We start from the raw sequence: 23,968 nt of genomic DNA, 5'->3' as shown, positions 1-23,968 counted from the left end.
GTACAGTCAGAAGCGCGGGAGGGTGAGAGAATTCACCAGAGCCAGAGCGGGGAGCAGAGCAGGCAGAAGGACCGAAGTACACTGCTGAGGGGAGCAGCGGGCGGCAGGAGAGGTCTGCGCGCCATGTGGGACCCTCCTCTGGTGGCTGGGGAGCAGCCGGGGATCGAACCGGCGCCGCAGAGGCCGCGGGCAGCTTCGCAACCCAGCGCTCAACCGCTGCGCCACCGGGGAGGCCCTCATTGTGGTTTTGATTTTCATTTCCCTAATGGTTAATGATGTTTCATATCTATGCACCTGCATATTGGTCATTTGTATATATTCTTGGAAGAAGTGTCAACTCAAATTCTTACCCCATTTTCTAATAGGTAATTTGTCTTTTTACTAGTAAACTGTGAGAGTCTTTAAATATTCTGAATCCAAGTACTTTATAAGATATGTTATTTTTAGGAATGTTCCTCCAGTCTTTGGGGTGACATTTTACTTTCACAATGGTGTCTTTTAAAGTGAAAATTTTGTATTTTTGATTAAGTCCAGTTGTTGTTGTTTTGTCATTTGTGCATTTGGTGTTATTTCAATTTTTTGTGAAACCCAGGATTACAAAGATTTACTCTTATGTTTTCTTCAAAGAGTTTTACAGACTGAATTCTTATGCTTAGGTCTATTTTTTGGAGTTAATTCTTTGTGTGTGGTGTGGGGTTGGGGAGCAAATGCACTATTTTGCATTTAAATATTCTATCAGCTAAAATCCATTTGGCTAAATATCATTCTAGTCAATCCTGTTGGATAAACATCATTTCTTTCCCTTTGAAATTGTCCTATCTTCCTAATAAATTCAAATTGTTTTCACTATAAAAATCCCTTTTTATCTCTAGTAACCTTGTTCGGGTCCCAAGGTCTATTTTGTCAGATATTAGTAGAGCTACACCTGTTCTCTTCTGGTTACATTTTACATGATATATTTTTCCGTCATTTTACTTTCAACCTATTTCTATTTATGAATTGAGGGTGTATCTCTTTTAAACAATATATAGTTAGATCTAAGTTCTTTGTATAGCCTGAAAATCTCTGCCTTTTCATTGCATTGTTTAGTTATTCACATCTAGCATTACTATTAACATAGTGAATCAACATTTGCCACTTTGCTATTTCTTTTCTGTGTTACAGCTTTTATTTCTCTGTTCTTCCTTTACTGCCTTATTTTGTATCAGTTATTTTCTAATGTACCGTTTTAATAGCTTTATTTATTTTTTAAACTATTTTAAAGTTATTTTGTATTTGTTTCTCTAAGGTTTACAATATACACCTTAACTTATATTCTAGTTCAATTTTACACTAGCTTAATTCCAAAAAGATGTAACAAATTTACTCCACTATACCTCCATTCCCTCCTTCCTCTTTTATGTTATTATTGTTATATATGTCTATATACATTATAAACCTAACAAAGAATATAAAAAATGTTAAATAAGTCAAAAAACTTTTTCTTTACTTAGTTCATTTAAACATTATGATTATTTAAAGCAACAATAACATTATTCATATAGTTGAATTACCATTGCTTTACTAATGTTTAATTATACTTTATTTACTTATCCTGTAGATTTGAGATACAATCTGATGTCACTTTATTGCTCCATCATCACTTCCTTCCCTCCTCTCTGTGATGTCATTGTTAAGTATATCTCCATATGCTGCAGGTACTGAAATTCAATTATATTGATTTTTTTTTATGTTTCCACATAATTATTTTTACCAACACTACTTTTTACCTGTGGATTTCAATGATTGTGTGGTATTATTTTGTTCTGCCTGAAGAATTTTTGAAATATTTCTTATAAGGCAAGTCTGTTATCAATAGATTGTCTTTGTTATCAGGGAATGTCATTATTTTACCTACATTTTTGAAAGATAGTTTGGATAAATATAGAATTCTTAGATGATTTTTCTACCCATTAGGCACTTTGAATACTGCATCCCTCTGCCTTAAGGTTTTTATTTATTTTCTCATGAAAAATTAGTTATTGATCTTATTGGGGTTCACTTATCCATGATGGGTAATTTTTTTTCTTGTTACTTCCATAATTTTCTCTTTGGCTTTCAACATATAGTTTGGAAACTATAGATTCATGTTTTTCATGACATTTGGAAGTTTTTACCCATTATATCTTCAAATTTTTCCTATGCCATTCACTCTCCATCTGGTACTCCCATCACGATTTTGTTGATATATATAATGTCCCATAATTGTATGGGGTTCTGTTTATTCTCTTTATTCTATTCCTCTGTTCTTGAAATTTTATCATCTCAATTTATCTTTATGTTCAATCATTCTTTCTTCTTCCATTCTAATTCTAGTACTAAGTACTTTCATTTCAGTTATTGTATTTTTCAGCTTCAGAACTATCATTTTGTTTTAAATAATTTGTAGCCATTCACTGATATTCTCTCTCTGATGACTCGTGTTATCATAGTTTCCTTTCATCATTTTAAAACTGGCTCCCTTAGTTCTTTGAAAATATTTATAATAGCTATTTTGAAGTGTTTGTATTGTCTATAAGTATATCATATGCCCTCCCAACCCCAAAGGTGGTATCTATTGCCTGTCTTGTTCCTGTTTGGTTACACTATTCTATTTCTTTGCATCTGTTATAATTTCTGTGAAAACTCGGCATTTTAGATAATATATTATAGCTTAGCAACTCTAGATTCTGATTAGTCCCATCACCACTACTGTCAGTCTGGTGGCTTGCCTGAGTAAAGTTTGTTAAACCTAATTCTCCTCCATTGTACAAAAGATGTCACTGCTCAGTTTTTCCTCCTCATCTTCTTAACTATCTCAAGGTTGCTCCTTGGTCAGCAAAACTTAATCTTCAACTAGTGATTGGTTAGAGGTTGTGCTTATGCCCCTTCAGCCAATAAGGCTTCAGAACTCAGTGCTCCGTATTTGGTTTGGAGAATGCTTTTAATTCAGCTCCATGTTCAGGCAGTGACTAGTAGCTTTCAAATGCCCACTTTGGTTGCTTTTGAGTGAATGCAACATATCATATGTGACAGATTTCCTAACCCTCAGGGATAAGTTTGATCCTAACAGGGATCTTTTAGGATGGTTCTCTCTTTCTGATTCTCTTAAATTTCAACTGGTCTGCCATTTCACTTGTTGTCCCTAGTTTCATAGAACTATTTGCCTTCTACAAGTTGTTCCACATGAAGATCTCTGTTTTGGACAACACCTTCAGGAAGGAGGTGTTAGAACGCTTTGTTCCAAATAAAGTCAGTGCCCCCTCCTCAACAGGGCTGCTGAACTTCTGATTCTCCAGTTTTGCTTAACCCCTTAGCAGAAATTCTGTGCTATTTCACTGGAATGAGGGTGTGGTGGTGGCCTGGTTCTCCCTGAGTAATACTTCTACCCTACAGGCAGAGCTGGAATGTAGGAATAGTAACCCCCATCTTCTTGGTGTACCTCTCCCAGTATGGAACCTCCACTCTACAAGCAGGAGCTGGGGGAGGTTGGTAGGCTGTGGCATTCTAAACATGCCTCTTCTGCCATGCAACCTCTGCCCTACACATGGGAACTGGAAGGGGGACCCATGTCTTTTCTATGCCAGCTCAAAATAAAGCTTCCACAACATGAAGTTAAGAATGTGGAAAGAAAAATACTGGCATCCTCACAGCTCTCCATAGTGGTTGGAACAGTTTGCACTCCCAACAGCAATGCAGGAGAGTACCTTTTTCTCCACAACCTCATCAACATTTGTTGTTGCTATTTTTTTTTTTAATATGTGCCATTCTCACTGGTGTAAGATGGTATCTCATTGCAGCTTCCATATGATCCAGCAATTCCTCTCCTAGGTATTTACCCAAAGGACACAGAAATATTAATTCCAAAGGGCACCTACATCCCTATGTTTATAGCAGCACTATTTACAATAGCTAAGCTATAGAAACAACCCAAATGCCCCAAAACAGATGACTAGATCAAGAAGATGTGGTACATATACACCATGGAATATTACTCAGCAATCAAAAAAGATAAACACATGCAGTTTGCAGCAACATGGATGGAACTAGAAAGGATCATGCTCAGCAAAATAAGTCAGAAAGAAAAAGAAAAATACCAGAAGGTCTCACTCATAGCAGGAATTTAGAAAACCTAAATAAGGGACCAGGAAAAAGACTAATACAAAGTAAAAATCAAAATCAACAAGCAACTATAAACCAGAGACACACTACGGGGGTAGGGAGAGATGGGGAGAGGAAGGATTAGGGTCAAAATAAAGGGGGGTGCAATTGTATGAGGAATATAACCAAAATGAAAATGCATACATTGTGCAAAAATGAAAAATGATGTAAGAATTATATAAAATATTAAAAAAATAAAAAATAAAAAATAAAGAAATACTGGCATCCTGTCCCTCTTGCGGTGAAACGACAGCCTGATGACTGGGGTTGAAGGGGAAGCCCCATACTCTGGGTTGTACCTGCCCAGAGTAAAGCATCCATAGCATTGAGCTGGGTGGAGAAGAGGTAACAACTAGTCTCCCATTGTTCTTACTGAGACTTAGTATATTTTCTTGAATAAATGCTTCTCAATATATTGAATTCCCTGGGGTCAATTTCCAAAGGCTTTAAATGGTTGTGTGTGTGTGTGTGTGTGTGTGTGTGTGTGTGTATATATATATATTTATATATATATATATAATTTTACCAGTTAAGTGTTGTTTTGTTTTTTTTCCCCCACTGGCAAGGAAGCCTGTTAAGCTCTTCACACAGCCATTCCTGAAGTCCAGCTCCCAAACAACTAATTTTATTTTTTTATTTTTTAAAGATTTATTTATTTATACATACAAGAGCTGGGGTACAGGCCAGAGGTGTTGGGGGGCGGGGTGAGAGGATTCACCAGAGACAGAGTGGGGAACAGAACAGGGAGATTGATCGAAGTACACTGCTGAGAGGAGAGGCGGGCGAGTCAGGAGAGGTCTGCCGCGCCATGTGGGTTTCTCCCTGGCTGGCCGGAGGATTGAACTTGTGCTGCAGAGGTTGCGGAAGCTTCATAGTTTGCATCTTAACCCCTTGTGCCACCAGGGAGGCCCCAAACCACTGATTTTAAACCTCTGATTATTTTTTTCCCCCTCTGGAAAACAGCCTACTTTTAAATTTGCTGATGGCTTGGGCCCCCTTACCAACAATTTAATTTCTACAATGTAGTCTTCACACCCACAATAAAAAAAAATTCATAAATTTATTATGTATATGTCCACTTCAGAGCCCACAATTCAAGTTAATGTTCTGTCTCATGCAGACTGCTCCCTTCACTTTTCTAGCAGCTAGTGGAAATAAGCTGTTTTCTTCATAAGCAAATCTTCTTGATACCTGAAGTTTATTCCTTTAAGCATCGGACACTTCATTTTAGCTACTTTGATATGCTCAATATAAAATAATTTAGGTGAAAGGCAAGTGATCCTAACTACTTGGAAGGGAGATGAGTTAGTACCAATATATGAAATATATCACAAAATTTGTCAATTATCGTTATCAGATATATTGATAGACACTACAGAATAGGCTTGATGCTGCCAATGAGCCCAAATATCAAAATGGTGCACATGTTTGCCTTATTTACATTTCAGAGAACAGTCCAGGGAGCAGATAATCACATTTGAAATGGAATGGACTGACCTGGAAACCCACTCTGATCATGACATAGTCATCCCCCTAATATTCCCCATGCCCAAACAAAGCAAAAATCAATGCTTCCTCTTTTCATTTCAGGTCCAGCCAAAACTGGCCCCTGCTCTCCTTTCCAGTTTCAACTGCTATTGTTCTCCAACTTGTACCTTTCTCTAACCACACCCATTTCCATTTCTACTTCTTCCTCCTGGTATGTTTCCTTCCAGCACCCTGTCTTGCTAGTCTGCGAGCTCCTTGAAGGTTGGAATTCTGTCTTGTTCATCTCGTCCCTAGCAACCAGCAGAAGGTTAGCAGGTTAGATGTGTTGTATGTGTTCTTTTAATGAATAAAATCCTGCCATCTCATAAACCCTCCTTAGGATCAAAGTAAGGGGGGTGGGAATTGTATGGGGACTATAACCAAAATGAAAATGCATACATTGTGCAAAAATGAAAAATGATGTAAGAATTATATATAAAAAACAAATGTTACCTCCATGTTGGGACATTGTGCTGTCTCAGGTGGGGTCTCTCACGCCTTTAAATTCCCAACTTCTTACTTTTACCCTTTCTATAATGTTGCCTATCATACTCTTTCCTGTGCTTTGTTATTATTTAAATATCTCTCTTATTATTGCCACTGTCACTCTTGTCTTTTTCAGAGAAAGAGGGAGAGCAAGAGACAGACACAGACACAGGCTCTCACAGTTGGAGAGCAAGGACTTTGTCTCATTTTTAAAAACCTTTCTTGTGGTACTTAGCACAATGTTTAGCACATAGGAGGAGTTCAAGAAATATTTGCCAAATTGAATTGCTAAAACATTTGGATATCAGTATGGAGATTTTACTTTAGATCCATACCTTATACCATACACTTCAATAAATTCCAGATGGGTCCAAGAATTAAACACAAAAAAGAAAAAACACCCTAGGGATGTGGGGAGGACAGAATCACATATTTGTCCCAGCTGTGGAATAGTGGTAAATTTCTGAATATTGAAAAATGAAAGAAACATCAGAGACAGGATGGATGGATCTGAATACATAAATGTAAAAAAGAACACTTTGCATAGTGAAATATAATAAATGAAAAAGCACACATAAAAATGAAAGTGATCAAATTGGAAAAATGTGTGACAAATATAAATGATAAATGATAAAAATATCTGTAGTGGGTGAAAATATAAATGGTCAATAGATTTTACTTGGTAAATGGTCAAAGAAAATGAATGAAGAAACACAGAAAATTATGGCATTAAGAAATATAAAGCCTCATTCAATAAATAAAAATTAAAACAGATGTGTAGTTTACCTACAAGCCTAAGAAACTAGCAAATATATTAAAATTGATAACATTTAATGTTGTGGGCTGTGAGAAAATAGGTGTACTTTCACAGTTTAATCTTTTGGGAGTACAATTTGGCCAGATGCAACAACAGCAATAAAACAGCTCATATTTTTTAACCTGGTTATTATATTTTTGGTAAGATACAGGAAGCAATACCTCTAAATAGAAGAATTGCATTTGTACAGGAACCACTCTCAGTATCACTTTTTATAAAAGTGAAAGTTTTAAAAAGCTTAAGCCCCGCCCCCCATAATAATAGAATGGCTAAGCAAAATCTGGCATATCCATACTACCAAATAGCACAAACTTAAATTTGTGTGTAGAAGGCTAACTAGCCATTTCCTATTGCCAGTCTTTCCTTTTATGGTTGCTTCATCCCAGGTGCTGGTACTCAACTGTCATTGTTCCTATATTTCTAGGTTAAACTACCTCCTGAAATCCAACCTGCTACACCCAATTCTATTTTCTACTTCTATTCTGTGTAACTGTGAGACTAATAGGTTCCCACTGAGTTAAAGACCAGGGGTGCCTCTCTGAAATCAAGGTATAAGGACCATTTCCCCTTTATCCTGGGCTTTGTGGCACCTATTTCAGGATCTCAAAGCCTTTTTTCTTAAAATTTATTACTGGGGTCCAGACTATTTTCTGAGTTGCAGGATAGTTGGGACAGTACTGAAAATGGTTTTGCCTTAATTATAAACTTTTAGTAAAACTGCTTGCAGTTCATGAAAATAACATTTTTGAGCAAAACCCTTCTAGTTCATGCTAGAAATAATGTTGCATGGAATCACCTCTAATCAGGAGGATGGCCTTAAACTCTAGAAGTCTTAAGGCATATGTGACCATGTTATTATTAAAGAAAAAGCTGGGGGGAAAGTAATAGCAAATTCATTTATTAGAGCCATGCTCATATGCCTATTATCAATTAACATGCATTTATTTAAATATAGGTTTCTTTGGGTTATTACAGCTTATAAATAATAACATGCTTGAATTTCACAAATAGGAGAAAATTACAGTCTTCTATTTCTCATCAGGACCTGATCTCAACCACTTCTCATCAAGGGCCCAATGTCAAAATTTATTTTTTGAAACAAAATGTCAGTTCTCTATAACTTGTAGGTTTTACTTAAGGTCATATGTGGTTACACATCAAATCTGAAATCAGTGCAGGGCTCAGATACATAAGCACATTACTGCCTTTTCATGAAAGACTGCACACCAACCCCACCAAAGAAGTCAGTAGACACATTAAAGGCAATTCAAAACAAATAGAATAAGAACATTCTGGGTGGAAAAAGTGATTTCTGGGCGTTTTAAGAGAGAATATTTTCATTTTGAGCAGCACAATCCACAAAACGAAACAGTCAGAAGAAATGTAAACTGTGAAAATTTGGCTGTGATGACAAGAAATTTTTTAAAAAGTGAAGAATTTCGCACCCTTAGATTTGTTCCCTGGATGGTGCCAGTGGTGCTCATCCTATTTATGTGATGCTGGCAACAATTATTTTAATAGTTCTGAAAGGAATCCCTGAATGGAAGACATTCTTTGATTTTTGCTCATTCTGCACATTGCTTTATCACTTCTTATATGTGAAAACAGTGAATTTGTAAATATTTTTTCTCTATATTAGCTGCTCAGTGCTTTGGTCAGCAACAAATTGTATGTACATTATTTTTATTATTATTATTTATTTATTTATACAAGCACTGGGTACAGTCAGGAGCGTGGGAGGGTGAGAGAATTCACCAGAGCTAGAGCGGGAAGCAGAGCAGGCAGAAGGACCGAAGTACACTGCTGAGGGGAGCAGCAGGCGGCAGGAGAGGTCTGCACACCATGCAGGACCCTCCTCCAGTGGCAGGGGAGCAGCTGGGGATCGAACAGGCACCACAGAGGCTGTGGGCAGCTTCGCAACCCAGCGCTCAACCGCTGCGCCACCGGGGAGGCCCATGTATGTACATTATTAATGCAACTTTAATGGATCCAAAGATTCCCAGATGTTGAGCCTCTGATTTGAAAATCCAGTGAAAGCTAATGGGCAGTAAAGAAAAGAAGAACTCGTGGAGCCACAGAATCAAAAACCTGCTTTCAGAATCCAGAATCTAACATTCTGGTACATATTAATATAAATCAGGTTGGCAGGGTGATAGATTTCCCATTACCATAGTTGGGGTTCTTGAACTCTGAGGAAACTGGAAGAGAATATGTGGACAACAATCACACCAGCAGTAGGACAGGATTGCGAGACCTGTAGGAGATATTGGCTGGGCCATTTCCTGAGCATATCAGGAAGGACTGATTTCAATTATTGTCACACAAGCACCAGATGCTCTGTCTTGCCCTAGTCTCCCTATGCTCCCCCTTTCAAAACAAAAAGGAAAGAAGGAAAGAAGAGAGGGGAGCAAGGGAGGGTGGAAAGGGAGGAGGAGGGAGAGACAGAGGAAGGGAGGAGCGTTACAATTAAGTCAAAGCGAGGATTAACAGCTCTAAGAAATAAAGGTTACTTTTGCATAAAATGAAAATATAAAAGGTCAGTGTTCAGGAAATGTTAACACACCAGCTCAGTTACTCTCAGTTCATAGGCCTGAGTCATTAGGCTTAGCAGGCCAGGGAATAGTACCATAGCTTTGTCACTTGGGCTTTTATGAGGCATATCTGTGCTGGTGGCAGCTAGCAGACTGGCAAGGCTACAAACTGGCATGCCCTCAGGGTCATAAACTAATTATGGCACAATCATTTGCTTGTTCTAGCCATTCTGCCAATTACTTCATGAGTGGGGAGGGTGGGGCCCTTGTCTAAGGCCAGCTCTGGAAATAAGACCTCCTGGGCTTAAGCCTTCCTTCCTGGGGAGTTATGTGGAACTCTGTAGGGTCATGAACAATCTCAGTAAGCCTAGCAGTCTATCCTTCTGGTTTAATAATCCATTCAGTATTTATTAAGTGTCTGTGTTGTATAAGACCCAAAGAGGAAATACAAAATTAAGGGAGAATGTACCTTCAAAGGGCTTGAGTCTAGAGTGGGCAGGGAGCATAAGAACCATTCAAAACCTTCACTTGTCTTAAGCTTAACTGCACATCTTAAACCACACATTTTCCTGAACAATAAAAGGTCTTTTGAATCTAGGCCCTGCATCAGTCATCTGAATACATCCCACATGTTCTAGGGAGGAAAAAAAAAAAAAAAAGATGAAGACATTTTTTTCGAGAGTCAGTGTAATCTTCCATTTTTTCCCAACAATGTGGAATAAGTGTTCCTGTTCTCCAGAGTCATAATTCAATTATGGTGTCTCCAAAGCCTGCTTGTCCAAAAGCAGGGCCAATCACTCCTGTCCAGCACAATATCTCTGCTGCCCGCAGGCCTGCCCCCCACTGCAGGAACAATCAAGTTTCCCAAATACGCAAACACAGATGAGACATATCCTTTACACAAAAGAAGGCTCGAATACACAGCCACAGACTTACAAATAGCTCCAGAGCCAAACATGCATACCCAAAAATGCATGAAAATATATGTACACAGCTTGCTTACAGAGTCGGAAGAGAAAGTAAACACACTGGGGGAGGGATGGTGAAAGTTCACAGCTCAGCACGCTGGAGACCTGGGTAGAAAGGAAGATGAATGAGTCCAAAATTCCCACAGGACGCTGCTTTACAAGACAGAAACACACACGTAGTCATCAGTGACAACTGCTTTGCCGGGATTGGAAAGAATGGATTTGTAGAGAGGACTCAGGAAACAGTTTGAGGATCAATAGGCCCCATCAGCATCCCAGCAATTTAATACTAATATAGAGAAGGTCCCTGGATAAATCACTTCCATGCTCATTATTGCTTATGGCAAACATCACCCATTTCAAACTTAGAGGTTCAAAGAGTCCAAGTTCCCTGACAGGCATCACTAAAAACATTCCTGCAAGGAGCACACTTTGTAAGGTGGAGCCTGGCCAAACATGCAGACATCTGCTCCCCAACATGGTCACATATTCTCCTGCTGCCTTCCACCCTCTTACAGGCCCCTATAGTCTGTTTGCATTCCCACACCTGGCCCCACCTTTAAGCAGAGGCCAAAAGCATCATTCCTGGACAAGTGCCCAGCCTTTGAAGTTAGAGAGAATTCAGGCTGTTGGATAAGGAGATCCAGATTCAAGACTTCTGAACATACTTCCCCCTACTCAACAATTTTCACAATAAAGTTACACTCAAGAGGCACTCTAGTTGCTAGAAAAACAGGAAGCCAGAGGAGTGGGTGGGTGAGCTAGTCTCTCTAGGCTGGCCTGAACTCTGGAATGTCAGACTTGTTGGAGAGTTGAGTCTCTCCAGTAAAGGTGTGACCAAGATATCGTTAAGTTGGACACTGACCAACCAGCCTTGCCTTCAAAAAGTATTTTCCCCAACCGTTACCCACACACAAATAAAGTAGGAAGGCCATCAGGCTTGGTTCTCAAGCATTTAGCAGAACAACTCAGGGAAGAAGCTGCTTGGGAGACTTTGTGCTTCTCCATTCAAGGGCTTTCCTAGAATTTGAGATTGACAAGAAACAAATATGAACATTTGGCAGGAAGCAACCATATGTAAAAGAAAATGCTTCCCTTCAAGGTTTTACAAGAGTATTTCTTCATCTTGGCAGTTTGGAGGAGGCAGTGGAGATATGGGTCCCTTAGAATATAAACAGTAACCACCCACCATGCCCTCATGCATACACGTATATATGCATGTATGTGTTTGTGTGTGTGTGTGTGTATATATATATATATATATATATATATATATCATATAGGTGTATTTCATGGGAATCAGGGAGAAATCAGAGGCTCTGCCTTTACCTAGTCCTGAAGGTCATCAATCTGATATGACTTTAATAATAACAACTGCAACCCCAAAACTCATATTTACACAGCAGTTGACAATTTACAAAGATTCTTCCCATTCATTTTCCCATTTAATAAAGATTAATCCAGGATGTGCTGTAAATAATGAAGGGGGTAATTTTTAAAGTGTATTCCCTTTGACTAGCAATTCTGTTTCTCTTATGAATAATTAGATAAGTGTGTAAAGATGTATGTTATACCATACACAAATGGCCACTATTGTTTATATTAATAATAGCAAAAGACTAGAAGAAAATTAAGTTAATATGGTATTCGTTAAAATACTGACAGTATTCTTTCTCAAGAAAATATTAGCAAACCAAATTCAACAATACATAAAGAACCAAGTGGGATTTATTCCAGGTACAGAAGGATGGTTCAACATATTCAAATCCATCAAAGTGATTCATCAAATCAACAAAATGAAAGATAAAAATCATATGATCATCTCAATAGATATAGAAAAAGCGTTTAATAAGATCCAGCTTCCATGTATGATAAAAACTCAATAAAATGGGACTAGAAGGGACATACTTAATAAAGGCTATATATGGCAACTCCAAAGCTAATATTCTCAATCAGGAAACACTGAAGTTTTTTTCCTCTGAGATCAAGAGTAAAACAAAGATGCCCAGTCTCACCATTAGTATTTAACATAGTATTGGAAAACTAGTCAGTGAAAATAGGCCAAAAAAGGGAAAAAATAATAATAGGTATCCAGATTGGAAAGGAAGATTTAAAACTCTCAACATATGCAGATGACATGATATTACATATAAAACCGTAAAGGCTACACACACACACACACACATTTATTATTACAAATAATAAATGAATACAATGAAGTTGCCAGTTACAAAAATCAATATACAAAAATTGGTGTTTCTATGTGCAAACAATGAAATAGCAGAATGAGAAAAGTAAACTATACCATTTATGACTGCATCAAAAAGACTAAAATACCTAGGAAAATATTTAACCAAGGAAGTGAAGTACCTATACACTGAAAACTATAAAACACTGTTGAAAGAAACTGAAGACTGTTCTCCACAATGTTATTTATAATAGCGGAAAAAAAACCAAAAACCCAGAAAATTGAAGGGCCAATTACATGGAAAGAGTCAATTAAGTTATAATACATTCACATGACAGGCTATTATTATGTGGTCATTTAAAATTAAGTTTAAAAATTTCTAATGACAAGGAAAGGGAGTGGTAAGTGGAAGAATTTGATGGAAGGATACAGACATAGCCATGTAGTATTATCTCTTGCATTATTTTATAATCAAAACATACTAGTGTGTTAATGAGGAAAACAATTTATAAAAACAAGATGAAGAATTGTGACCCTTTGCACAATGTCTTTCCCATTGCAATTAGCTTTGTATTTTCTTTTTTTTTTTAACTTTTTTTTTTTTAAAGATTTATTTTATTTATTTATACAAGCACTGGGTACAGTCAGAAGCGCGGGAGGGTGAGAGAATTCACCAGAGCCAGCGCGGGGAGCAGAGCAGGCAGAAGGACTGAAGTACACTGCTGAGGGGAGCAGCGGGCAGCAGGAGAGGTCTGTGCGCCATTCGGGACCCTCCTCTGGTGGCCGGGGAGCAGCCGGGGATCGAACCGGCGCTGCAGAGGCTGTGGGCAGCTTTGCAACCCAGCGCTCAAGCGCTGCGCCACCGGGGAGGCCCTTCTTTCTTCTTCTTTTTTTTTTTGGAAAGAAATTTTATCTTAAAAGCAGCCAAATGAAGTTATCCTAACATATAGGACATGTACATTCAAAGTAAAAGGACTTCATTTATTTGACCTGATCAGTAGTGTTTTACAAAATTTGAAAACCAATCCTACTTTGGTCCTCATATTAACACATCACATAATTGAATGAATTTCTTCTTTTTCCATCATTTTACATATATTATACAAGTTCATATTTTCTACAATTTTGCTTAAAGGGATTTAAATTTTTAACATCTGGATTTTTCCAACATGATATTTCTAGAAGTATTCAGATAAATTGGATGGTTTGGTGTTGTTTCCATACCTCCTTACGGTCTAGCATCTCTTTGCTTTTTTTAAAATTTTATTTTTATATTCCCCATACAGTTGCAACCCCCTTATTTTTACCACAATCCCTCCTTTCCCCACCCCCCATAGTGTGTCTCTGGTTCATAGTTGTTTGTTGATTTTGATTTTTTCTTTCTTATAATTATTCTTTTTCCTGGTCCCTTATTTATGTTTTCTAGATTCCTGCTATGAATGAGACCATCCGGTATTTTTCTTTTTCTTTCTGGCTTATTTCGTTGAGCATGTTGCTACTACTTATGTAAGTTTCATTTGTAAAATGGGGGTGAAGGTGACTGCCAATCTCCCATAGCTGCTGTAGGGTAATGAAAATGTATCAGGCTTTTCTGCTCTCCCACCATCAGGATAGATGATGGATCCTTGCGGTCCTGAATGCATGCCTGATGGCGGGCACCTGGAGTAGGGTGTGGGCAGATGTAGATGGGATTCACCTGGGCTAAGACGGGGCTTTTAAGGGCGGTGTCACGGGGATGCCAGCAGAAGCCAAGAACAAACAGAAGCCAAGAGAAGAAGAGAGAACACGAGAGAACACCGGAGAGCCCAGATAGAGTGAAGACTTGCTGGAGGCTGAGAGGCCCCACCACCCCTGCCTGCTGTGTACCTGGTAAATCCCAATAAAAGCCTGCAAAAGCCACTGAGGATTCTGACTCCTTTACCTGGCCTGCTGGATCAGAAAACCTGCTCAGTGGTGGTTCCTGTCCCTACACTGCTATGTTGATTAAGTAAGATAATGGCTTTGGAAGTGATTTTTTCAAACATTAGAGTACTATTCAGTTCTGAGCTATTATTAAGAAGATCCTGGGCCTCCCCGGTGGTGCAGCAGTTGAGCTGCCTGCAGCCTCTGCAGCGCCGGTTCGATCCCCGGCTGCGGCGAGGGTCCCACATGGCGTGCAGACCTCTCCTGCCGCACCCACTGCTCCCTTCAACAATGTCCTCCGTCTGTCTGCCTGTTCTGCTCCCCGCTCTGTCTCTGGTGAATTCTCTTACCCTTCTGAGCACCTGGTCTGTACCCAGTGCTTGTATAAATAAATAAATAAATCTTTAATTTAAAAAAAAAAAATCCTAAGTGCTGAACTTGGTGTTTTGCAGAAATCACCTATTTAGAAGTTGGGCTTTGCTACCCATTTCCACTGCCATAATCACACTACAGGCCTTTACCCTCTCATTGCCTGAATCTCCACACCAGTCTCCAAGTTAGACCTCCTCTAGTCTATTGTCCTTTTTTTTTTTTTTTTAAGATTTATTTATCTACAAAAGCACTGGGTACAGTGAGAAGCGTGGGAGGGTGAGAGAATTCACCAGAGACAGAGCGGGGAATAGAACAGGCAGACTGACGAAATACACTGCTGAGGGGAGCAGCGGGTGGCAGGAGAGGTCTGTGCGCCATGTGGGACCCTCGGTGCCCGGGGATCGATCGAACCGGCGCTGCAGAGGCTGCGGGCTGCCTCGCAACCCAGTGCTCAACCACTGTGCCACCGGGGAGGCCCCTGTGGTCCCTTTTACCCACCCTTCACAATGTACCAAGAATCGCATTTTGACCATCTTAATTCTTTTTTCCAAACTCCCATAGAAACTTCTGAGTACCCTTCATATAACACACCAATTTTTATTTATTTTTAACGATTTATTTAGGCATACAAGAACTGGGGTACAGGCCAGAGGTGTGGGGGGTGAGAGGAATCATCAGAGAAAGTGGGGAACATAACAGGCAGATCTACTGAAATACACTGCTGAGGGGAGCAGCAGGTGAGACAGGAGAGGCCTGCTGCGCCATGTAGGTTGCTCCCTGGCTGGCAAGGGTGGGGCATGGAATCGAACTCATGCTGTAGTGGCTGCCAAAAGCTTGATAGTGCTTAGACTTTAACCCCTGCACCACCAGGGAGGCCCCACACACCAATTTTTAAATCAATTCTTCAACTCTCAGCTCTGTTCACATATAGTGAGCTTAAAAATTTCAACATGACTTTACTAAACTAGAAAGCATTTGTAGGGTAAATGGAAGTATCAGGTTTTTTCTGCCCTCCCGCCATTAGCATCTATGATCGACACCTGCAGTCTTACACGCGTGCCTGAATGGCGGCACCTGGAGCGTGCTGCGTGTGTGCATGATGGGCGTACCTGAGCCAGGAGACTGAGCATATAACGGCGGCAGCAGAAGACTGCCTGGCAGAGGACCATGGGGGTGGAGTGCAGTGGAGACCAGCGAAGAGGGCACGAGAGAATACCGGAGCGCCCAGAAAGAGTAAAGATTTGCTGGGAGCTAGGAGGCCTGTCAGCCTCCTGGGCCCCAGCCCTACTGCCTGCCCTATGCCTGGTTGTGGCACTACAAATGGTGTAGAAAGATCATTAACTGCCCGAAAGTCGCTGAGGGCTCCAGGACTCTCCTTTACCCATCTCCAAATTTACAGAACACCTGCTCTGCCTTGCTGGCACTACAGGCACGTTGCTTAATGTCGATGTGCCTCAATTTCCTCATCTGAAAGGGAGCTATAAGATACTCAAAATGTGAGAATCAAATGAGTGAAAAGATGGGAAATTCTTAAATGGCATCTGCCATAGTCACCACTATATGTTTTAGGTATCATAAACATTTCCTTCACAGATAATTAAAAGTATTTCAAAATTTAGATCATTAATAATTATGCCCACAGAATTATTTCCACAATGGACTGTGTACTAAGTTTTTGATCTGCATCATTTTATTTAATTCTCACAATTCTTAGATGAAATTGATGGTAGCCTTACTTCACAGAAGGCCAACTTAGCACAGAATTGCATTCAGATCTCAGGAACTTCAGTGTTCACATCCTCCAATGTTTATAAGCATGGAGTTTGAAAGGTAATAGAGAAAAGGAGTAATTGGTAGTTTAAAAAGATAATACAGGATGAGGAAAAGTCAATGGTTTGATTATTTGGGGTATTTCGAGTTTGAAAAAGAGCTACAAGCTTACTAGCACTAATTAAGGACTAATTAGTGACCAAAACTTGAGCAAACAGATAGAGAGTAAGCCAAGTACATCATGTGGGTCTCTAGGGACTTTCTCCTCCAGGGATCCAGACCAAGAAATGGTTAGTGGAGACTTGCCTGTATCTCCAGCTACCTAGACTGCCCCTGGAGGGGAATGAGGCACAGGTATTTCTATGCTGGAATAAGGGAATCTGGAAGACACAGGAAGAAAAGTGATGCCCACAATGCACCTGCAACACTCCTCTCCTGGACATCACTCCCTCTGGTTCTTCATTCCTTCCCTAGGGATGCACCCAGGCACCATCAACACTATCATCACCAGCTAAGGCAAGTCACATACTGCTCTTAAAGAGAAGTCAAAGGAAGATAATGCCTGGGTGTAGGGTGGATGGATTAGTCAGGCTTTCTACACCATTAGCCTCTGTGGCTATCACCTATGGTCTTCATTGTGTTAATGCAGAAGGTGCTTGGGAGTATGGGCGAGGGGTATGTGTGCCTGATTGTGGACACCTGGAGCGGGGTGTGGGCATGTGCAAGTGTGAACATCTGAATCCAGAGGCCAGGGGTATAAGGACAGTGTCACTCAGAGATAGACGATGTACGAAGGGACCAGCAATGTGACTCCAGAAGAGGCGAAACTAGAAGAGGACGTGTGAGAGAGTACTAGAATAGACGCCAGAGGGTGCCAAGAGAAAGAGTGTAAAGATTTGTGGGGAGCTGGGAGTCTCAGTAGCCTGCCAGCCTCCCTGCCCATCCTGTGCCTGCCTCCTTGCATTCCAGCCTCCCTGCCCGGTGTGCCTATGTACCTGGCTCCCTGAGAGCATTAAATCCTGGAAAAATCCACCAAGGGCTCTAGGATTCTCTTTATCCATCCGTCTGAATCAATAATGAATCTTCCCTGTGCATGCTTGAACAACACTGGGTCAGAACTAGGAAAGTAGTATAATGTCACCTTCCTGTTGAAAAGACCAGAAGCAGGATGAGGCAAGTGATGGCTTTGGGGAGTCTTCTAAATTCATAACAAGCAGTGGCAACATCTTGTAAAGAGAAAAGGCCTTGGGGCCAGAAGAATAGCTGTGGAGCTCCTAGTATGCTATTGGACACATAGGTGATGACCTCTCTGTATGACAAAGTAATAAATCCCCTAGGTAAGGAAGTATGCAGAAGACTCGAGTCAACCCCATGTATACCAAGGTTAGGAAAACAGACACCGAATTGTCTTTGTATACCAGAGAGAGACTTTATTTACCTAAATGAATGAGTTCATTTTTAAAATCAATCAGAAAAGATTCAGAGATCATGGGATCTAGAATCACAACATGGGATAGCAAGTAAAGAGTAAGAAAGGAAGGAAGAAGAAACAAATTTCATAGCAACCTCAATGGATGCAGCAGCTGAAAATGAGTCAGTAATGGCAATAAGATCCAGTTGGAAATTTCAAATTTAAAGAGTTAGAAAAAAAAAAATAAATAAAATTGAGTCCTTTCTGAAACGCGTTAATTAAGGTAAGCGGTGTATAAGATGCCGAGGCTCCACTTGCCAAGACTGGTGACTCTATACAAGGTTGAATGCACCTGAAGAAAGGAAAGCCATTTTGTAACTGGCATGAAGGCACCATACAGGTTAATAGCAGTTCAGGAATCTGTGTCCTCAGAGGGTTCCATATTGATAAAAACTATGACTATTGAGACAATATTAAACTACTGACTTCAAATAAATCCAGCTATTTCATCTCTAACTTGATCACTTTTCAAGAACATGCAGCGGGATATTATGAGTTTTATTTGATTGCCTGAAGTGAAATCTCCCAACAGAGTTAAGTTTCAAATGGCAAATACAAATTTCTTTTTGATATGAAAAGAAACCATCATGACCACCATTCTAAACAATTTATTATGCCCCATAATGCACTTATGCAGGGAAGTCAAAAGTTGGGATCAGAATTTTTAAGAATTTTTAATTTTTAAGAAACTTAGTTTCTTAGTTTTTTTTTTTTTTTTTTTTTTTAAAGAGGCATGTTTTTTTATTTATTTATTTGTTTGTTTGTTTGTTTTGTTTATACATGCACTGGGTACAGTCAGAAGCGCGGGAGGGTGAGAGAATTCACCAGAGCCAGAGCGGGGAGCAGAGCAGGCAGAAGGACCAAAGTACACTGCTGAGGGGAGCAGCGGGCGGCAGGAGAGGTCTGGGCGCCATGTGGGACCCTCCTCCAGTGGCCGGGGAGCAGCCGGGGATCGAACCGGCGCCGCGGAGGCTGCGGGCAGCTTCGCAACCCAGCGCTCAACCGCTGCGCCACTGGGGAGGCCCTGTTTCTTAGTTTTCTTTAGTCTTAGTTTAAACTCTCACTTGCCAGATGAGGGAATGAGGGAATAATGGTAGTAACTTGCTAAGGTAAGAGATCATGTAAATAACAATCTCAACTGTAGCCTGTGGGGTATTTTGCTTTGCATAAATTAAAAATCTGGTGAGGGTGGGGTATATGGGTTCAAGTCCCTTTAAACAGAGACTGTATATGTTCTCCATTTCCAGTTCTATACTTGAGATGATTAATAATGATCTCAAATAGCCACTTTGCCACGCTGAAAGAAAAGGGAAAAAATAATAGGCTGAGAAAGAAAGAAATAGCCTATGTTTCAGAAATAGAAGCCTTACCCATAATAGATGGCCAACTATGTTTACTGAATGCATACACAGAGTAAGGAAAATGGAGTAACTCAGGCTCTTTTTTGCCTCCTGCCACCAACCTCTATAGCCACCACATGTGGCTTTTAGTCCCAGGTTTTGTTGCCCACACATAATGTTTTTTTTGTAAGAAAGCACTTGGGAGCGTGAGCACAGGGCACATGCACCTATGAATACCGACACCCGGGCTGAGAAGCAAGAGAGCATGGGTGGACTACAAATATATAAATATGGACACCGAGGCTGGGAAGGGAGAGATGAGAGAGGGGAAAGGAGGGGAGGGCGGGAGGGGAAGAGAGGGGAGGGCAGAGGAACGTGGCCAGAGAGAAGCCAGAGGAGGAGTGCAGAGATGGCAGAGGCTGGGAGGCTGGGTTGCTGCCTGCCTCCAGGCCTCCCTGCCCTCATGCCTCTTTGCCTAGTGTCAGTGTACCTGGTCCCCTGCATGAGCATTAAAGGCCTGTCAAATATATTGAGGGCTCCAAGATTCTTTTCCGTTTGTCCAAATCAACAGTGAACCTTCCAGGCCTAGGATATTTGCTCTACATATAGTATGAGGAAAAATAAGTTAGGAGATGGCAGGGGGCCTACCTGTACATGTGCAGAAGCAGTTTAAATAGCCAGGCTACTGAGATTTCCTATTCTCCCCACAGTGAAATATCAATTGAGATTAAAATCAAAATTATCTTATGTCTGGACACACTCCCCCCAACCAGCCCTGTCCCTCCAAGTATCAGGGTTAATGTGAGATCACCTGAGCACATTGTCTTCTCCAACTCAAGGATCACCAAACAACAAGTTAAATTCTCATCATTCTGCTTTTTTAATATCTAAGATAGACTAGGATGATAATAGGAGATTAACATGAAAAGGCAATTGATACAGTCATTTATTTTCCTTTTTCTAAACTAGAAATCTTATTTTGCTCCACATTGGTCATATACAAAGAGGTGAAATTCACTGAAAGTTAGCGGTAGCCAGGGAAGCTTGGCAGACAGCTATATAAATATGCAAGTATTTCCAGTGAGTACTCTTGGTTACAGGGGCAGAGATGAGAGTGCAGTGGGTAAGGGTGGTTGAACACTTCCAAGGAGGCTCTTGCCTGAACCTGGCTACTTACACTTATATGTGAGATCTCCTAGCTACTCCAGATACAGTCTCAGCGGCTCAGCAGGGACACATGTAAGATAATTAATGTCTTTTTTAAAGGGTGTGTGTGGGGGGGTGTACAATTCTGCCTCTGGTAATATGGACTCTAAGCTCTCAGTCTTGAATAAGGAAAGGGATCTGAAAATCACTGTAGACTGTTTCCTGAAGACACTGTCTAATTTGCTGTTTTAGTCAAAATAATCATTGGTGTAGGCATGTCAAAAACAGAAAAGAAAAAGAGAAGGTGCTCCCTTCCCTGATGCTTTCACCTCACCCTGTCCCCCAATTCCTTCTTCATGGTTTGCCCTCACCTGACATACTGTGTGCAGATCTGGTCACAATATCTCAAGGACAATAACACCAAGCTGTAGAAGGTCCAGAATGAAGCATAAAAAATCAAGATTTCAACCAAAAAAATCGAAGTCTAACCTCATACAATGAGTATATTTAGAAAACACAAATTTAGAACAACCTGACAACATACATCTTTTTATTAGGTTCGATAAATTCATTGATGACAGACAATAAAGTGAAAATTGATGCTTGGAGGGCAACCTTTACTATGGCTGTGACTGTGTGAAATATGGGGAGGGTCCAAAAGATGAATATTTAGGGACTACATATTCTACCAGGTCCTGTACTAGTAACATTACCCATGTTATCTCATTTAATCCTCACAAAAAGTACCTATGAGTAGTACTATTATAATCACCATACTAATGAGAAAACCAAAGTTTACGAGAAGTTACATAACACATTCAACTCTCACACTGCTTGTTAAAACTAGGTTTGGATATGGACTGGAAAGGAAGTGAAATCATCTCTGTTCATAGATGATATTATCAGTGAGGTAGAAAATTCCAACAAATCTACAAAAAAAAAAGGTGACTAGAAAAAATCAGTGAGACTAGTATGATGGCAGGACACAAAATCTATGCACATATATAGATTACTACTAGCAATGAACAATCAGAAAATAAATTTTAAAATATAAATCATATATAATATATATATATATATATATATATATATAAGCATCAAACACATAAGGGCACCAATGGACTATGGTGGACGACTATGGGGGTCTTGCTCGTGGTTATGGTAAGGTTAACATACATCTGAAGTGTGTGACCCTATACCTCTGCATTATATACAGTGTTGTAAACCAATGCTACCTCTATAAAAATATATGAAATACTTAAGGGGGTAAATTTGGCAAAAGATATTCAAGACCTATGACTGAAACCACAAAAACTGGCTGAGGTAAGCTATAGATGATTTATATAAATAGAGAGATATATTTGTTCCAAGACCCTAAGAGTCAGAATTATTAAGGTGATAATTCCCCCCAAATTGATCAATAGATACAGTGTAACCAATCAAAATCCCAGCAGGCTTTTAAAATAGAAATTGACAAGTTGCTTCTAAATTTTATATAGAAAATCAAACAACTGGGATAGCCAAAACACTTTTGAAAAAGGACACAGTTGGAGGGCTTATGTTTCTTGATTTCCAGACATTATAAAAATACAGTAATCAACACAATGTGGTTTTGGCATTAGGATAAACATATCGCTCGATGGTACACAACAAGAGTGCCCCAAAATAGACCCACTTGTATAGGGTCAATTGATTTTTGACAAAGGTGCCAAAGTAATCAAATGTGAAAAGAACAATCTTTTCAACAAATGATACTGTACCAATTGGATGTCCATATGCAAAACAAACAAACAAAAAAGCAAACAAGAAACCTCTTCCCTTACTTCATACAACATACAAAACTTAACCCCAAATGGAGCCTAGATGCAAGTACAAGAGTCACAGCTATAAAATATCTATAAGAAAATATAGGAGAAAAATCCTAGTTGCCTTGGATAAAGCAAAAATTTTTAAATTGGACACAAGATGCAGAAACATATTATAAAAGAAAAAAATTGTTAAACTAGACTACTTCATCAAAATCAAAACATTTTTCAAAAAACACTGTTAAGAAATGGAAAAGCAGGTCATGAGCTGGGAGAAAATATTTGCAAATTACATATATTCAGCAAAGGACATGCATTAAAAATATATAAAGAACTCAAACAACTCAATATTAGAAGGGGAAAAAAAAACAAAGGAAAAATAGACTAAGATTTAAATAGGCCACTAAAAAAACACGTATGGCAAAAACAAAAAAACAAACAAACAAACAAAAAAACTACTAATCACAGTTAGTTTTGGGAAGAATGTGGAGGAATGGACTCTGACACTGTTGATATAAAATATTTACAGTCACTTAGGAAAATAATATGGCAGTTTTTAAAAGTGATATACCTTCTATATGGCCCAGTCATTCCACTTGTAGATTTAATCAAGTAAAATGAAAGTATATGTTCCTATAAAGATTTATATATGAAAGTTCATAGCAGCCTTCATAATAACCAAAACTATTTGTAATAGCTGGAAACAATTCAAATATTCAACACAAGTGAGTAGATAAGTAAACAGTGGGATAAGCTATCCCAGTTGTTTGATTTTCCATATAAAATTTAGAAGTAACTGTCAATTTCTATTTTAAAAGCCTGCTGGGATTTTTGATTGGGATTACACTATCTATTGATCCATTGGGGAGAATTAACACCTTTACAATGCTGACTTTTATGATCTAAGAACAATATCCATACAATGGAATGATACTCAGCAATAAAAATGAACAAGCTGTTGATATGTGCAAGAACATGAACAACTGTAAAATTATTTATGCTGAGTCAAAGAAAGAAGACAAAAAATACATGCTATATGGTTCTACTGATATCAAATTCTAGAAAAGGCACACTATTCTACAGTGATAGCAATCAGTGATTGCCTGGGAGTTATGGGCATGGTTTAAAAAGGGATAGAAAGAAACTGTGGGGAGTGGATATGTGATATGTTCATTATCTTTATTGTGGTGATGGTTTCATTGTCAAAACTCATCCAATTGTATATGCATTTATATATGTATAATTTATTACATATCTACCACACTTAATAAAGCTGTAAAATATAAAATTAAGACAACTTTGCCTCAACACCATAGTGAACATATTTGTAAAATAAGGACTAATTTTCTAAACAAAAATAAGTATCCTTATTTTGCAGTCAAACTTTACGCAGTATGCATAATTTGTTATGGAAAAAGAGAGTAAATAATGACTCCCAGACCCTCTAATTCAGAAAATTGTTAATA

At 39.2% G+C, this 23,968-nt stretch overlaps 1 protein-coding gene across 1 annotated transcript in view; it reads right to left on the bottom strand.

Annotated features, from left to right (window-relative positions):
• Window positions 1-16,139, bottom strand: part of SHROOM4 (shroom family member 4) — a 191,883-nt gene extending 175,744 nt beyond the window's left edge. Inside the window, 1 exon segment of the mRNA XM_037511668.2 lies at window positions 16,080-16,139. Coding sequence (XP_037367565.1) covers window positions 16,080-16,139 — 60 coding nt within the window.
• Between the last annotated feature and the right edge of the window lie 7,829 nt (window positions 16,140-23,968).

The sequence above is a fragment of the Talpa occidentalis genome, unplaced genomic scaffold (assembly GCF_014898055.3).
Source record: "Talpa occidentalis isolate TD23 unplaced genomic scaffold, MPIMG_talOcc4v2.1 talOcc4.15, whole genome shotgun sequence".
Lineage (NCBI taxonomy): Eukaryota > Metazoa > Chordata > Mammalia > Eulipotyphla > Talpidae > Talpa > Talpa occidentalis.
This window is presented reverse-complemented; position numbering and strand designations above follow the sequence as displayed.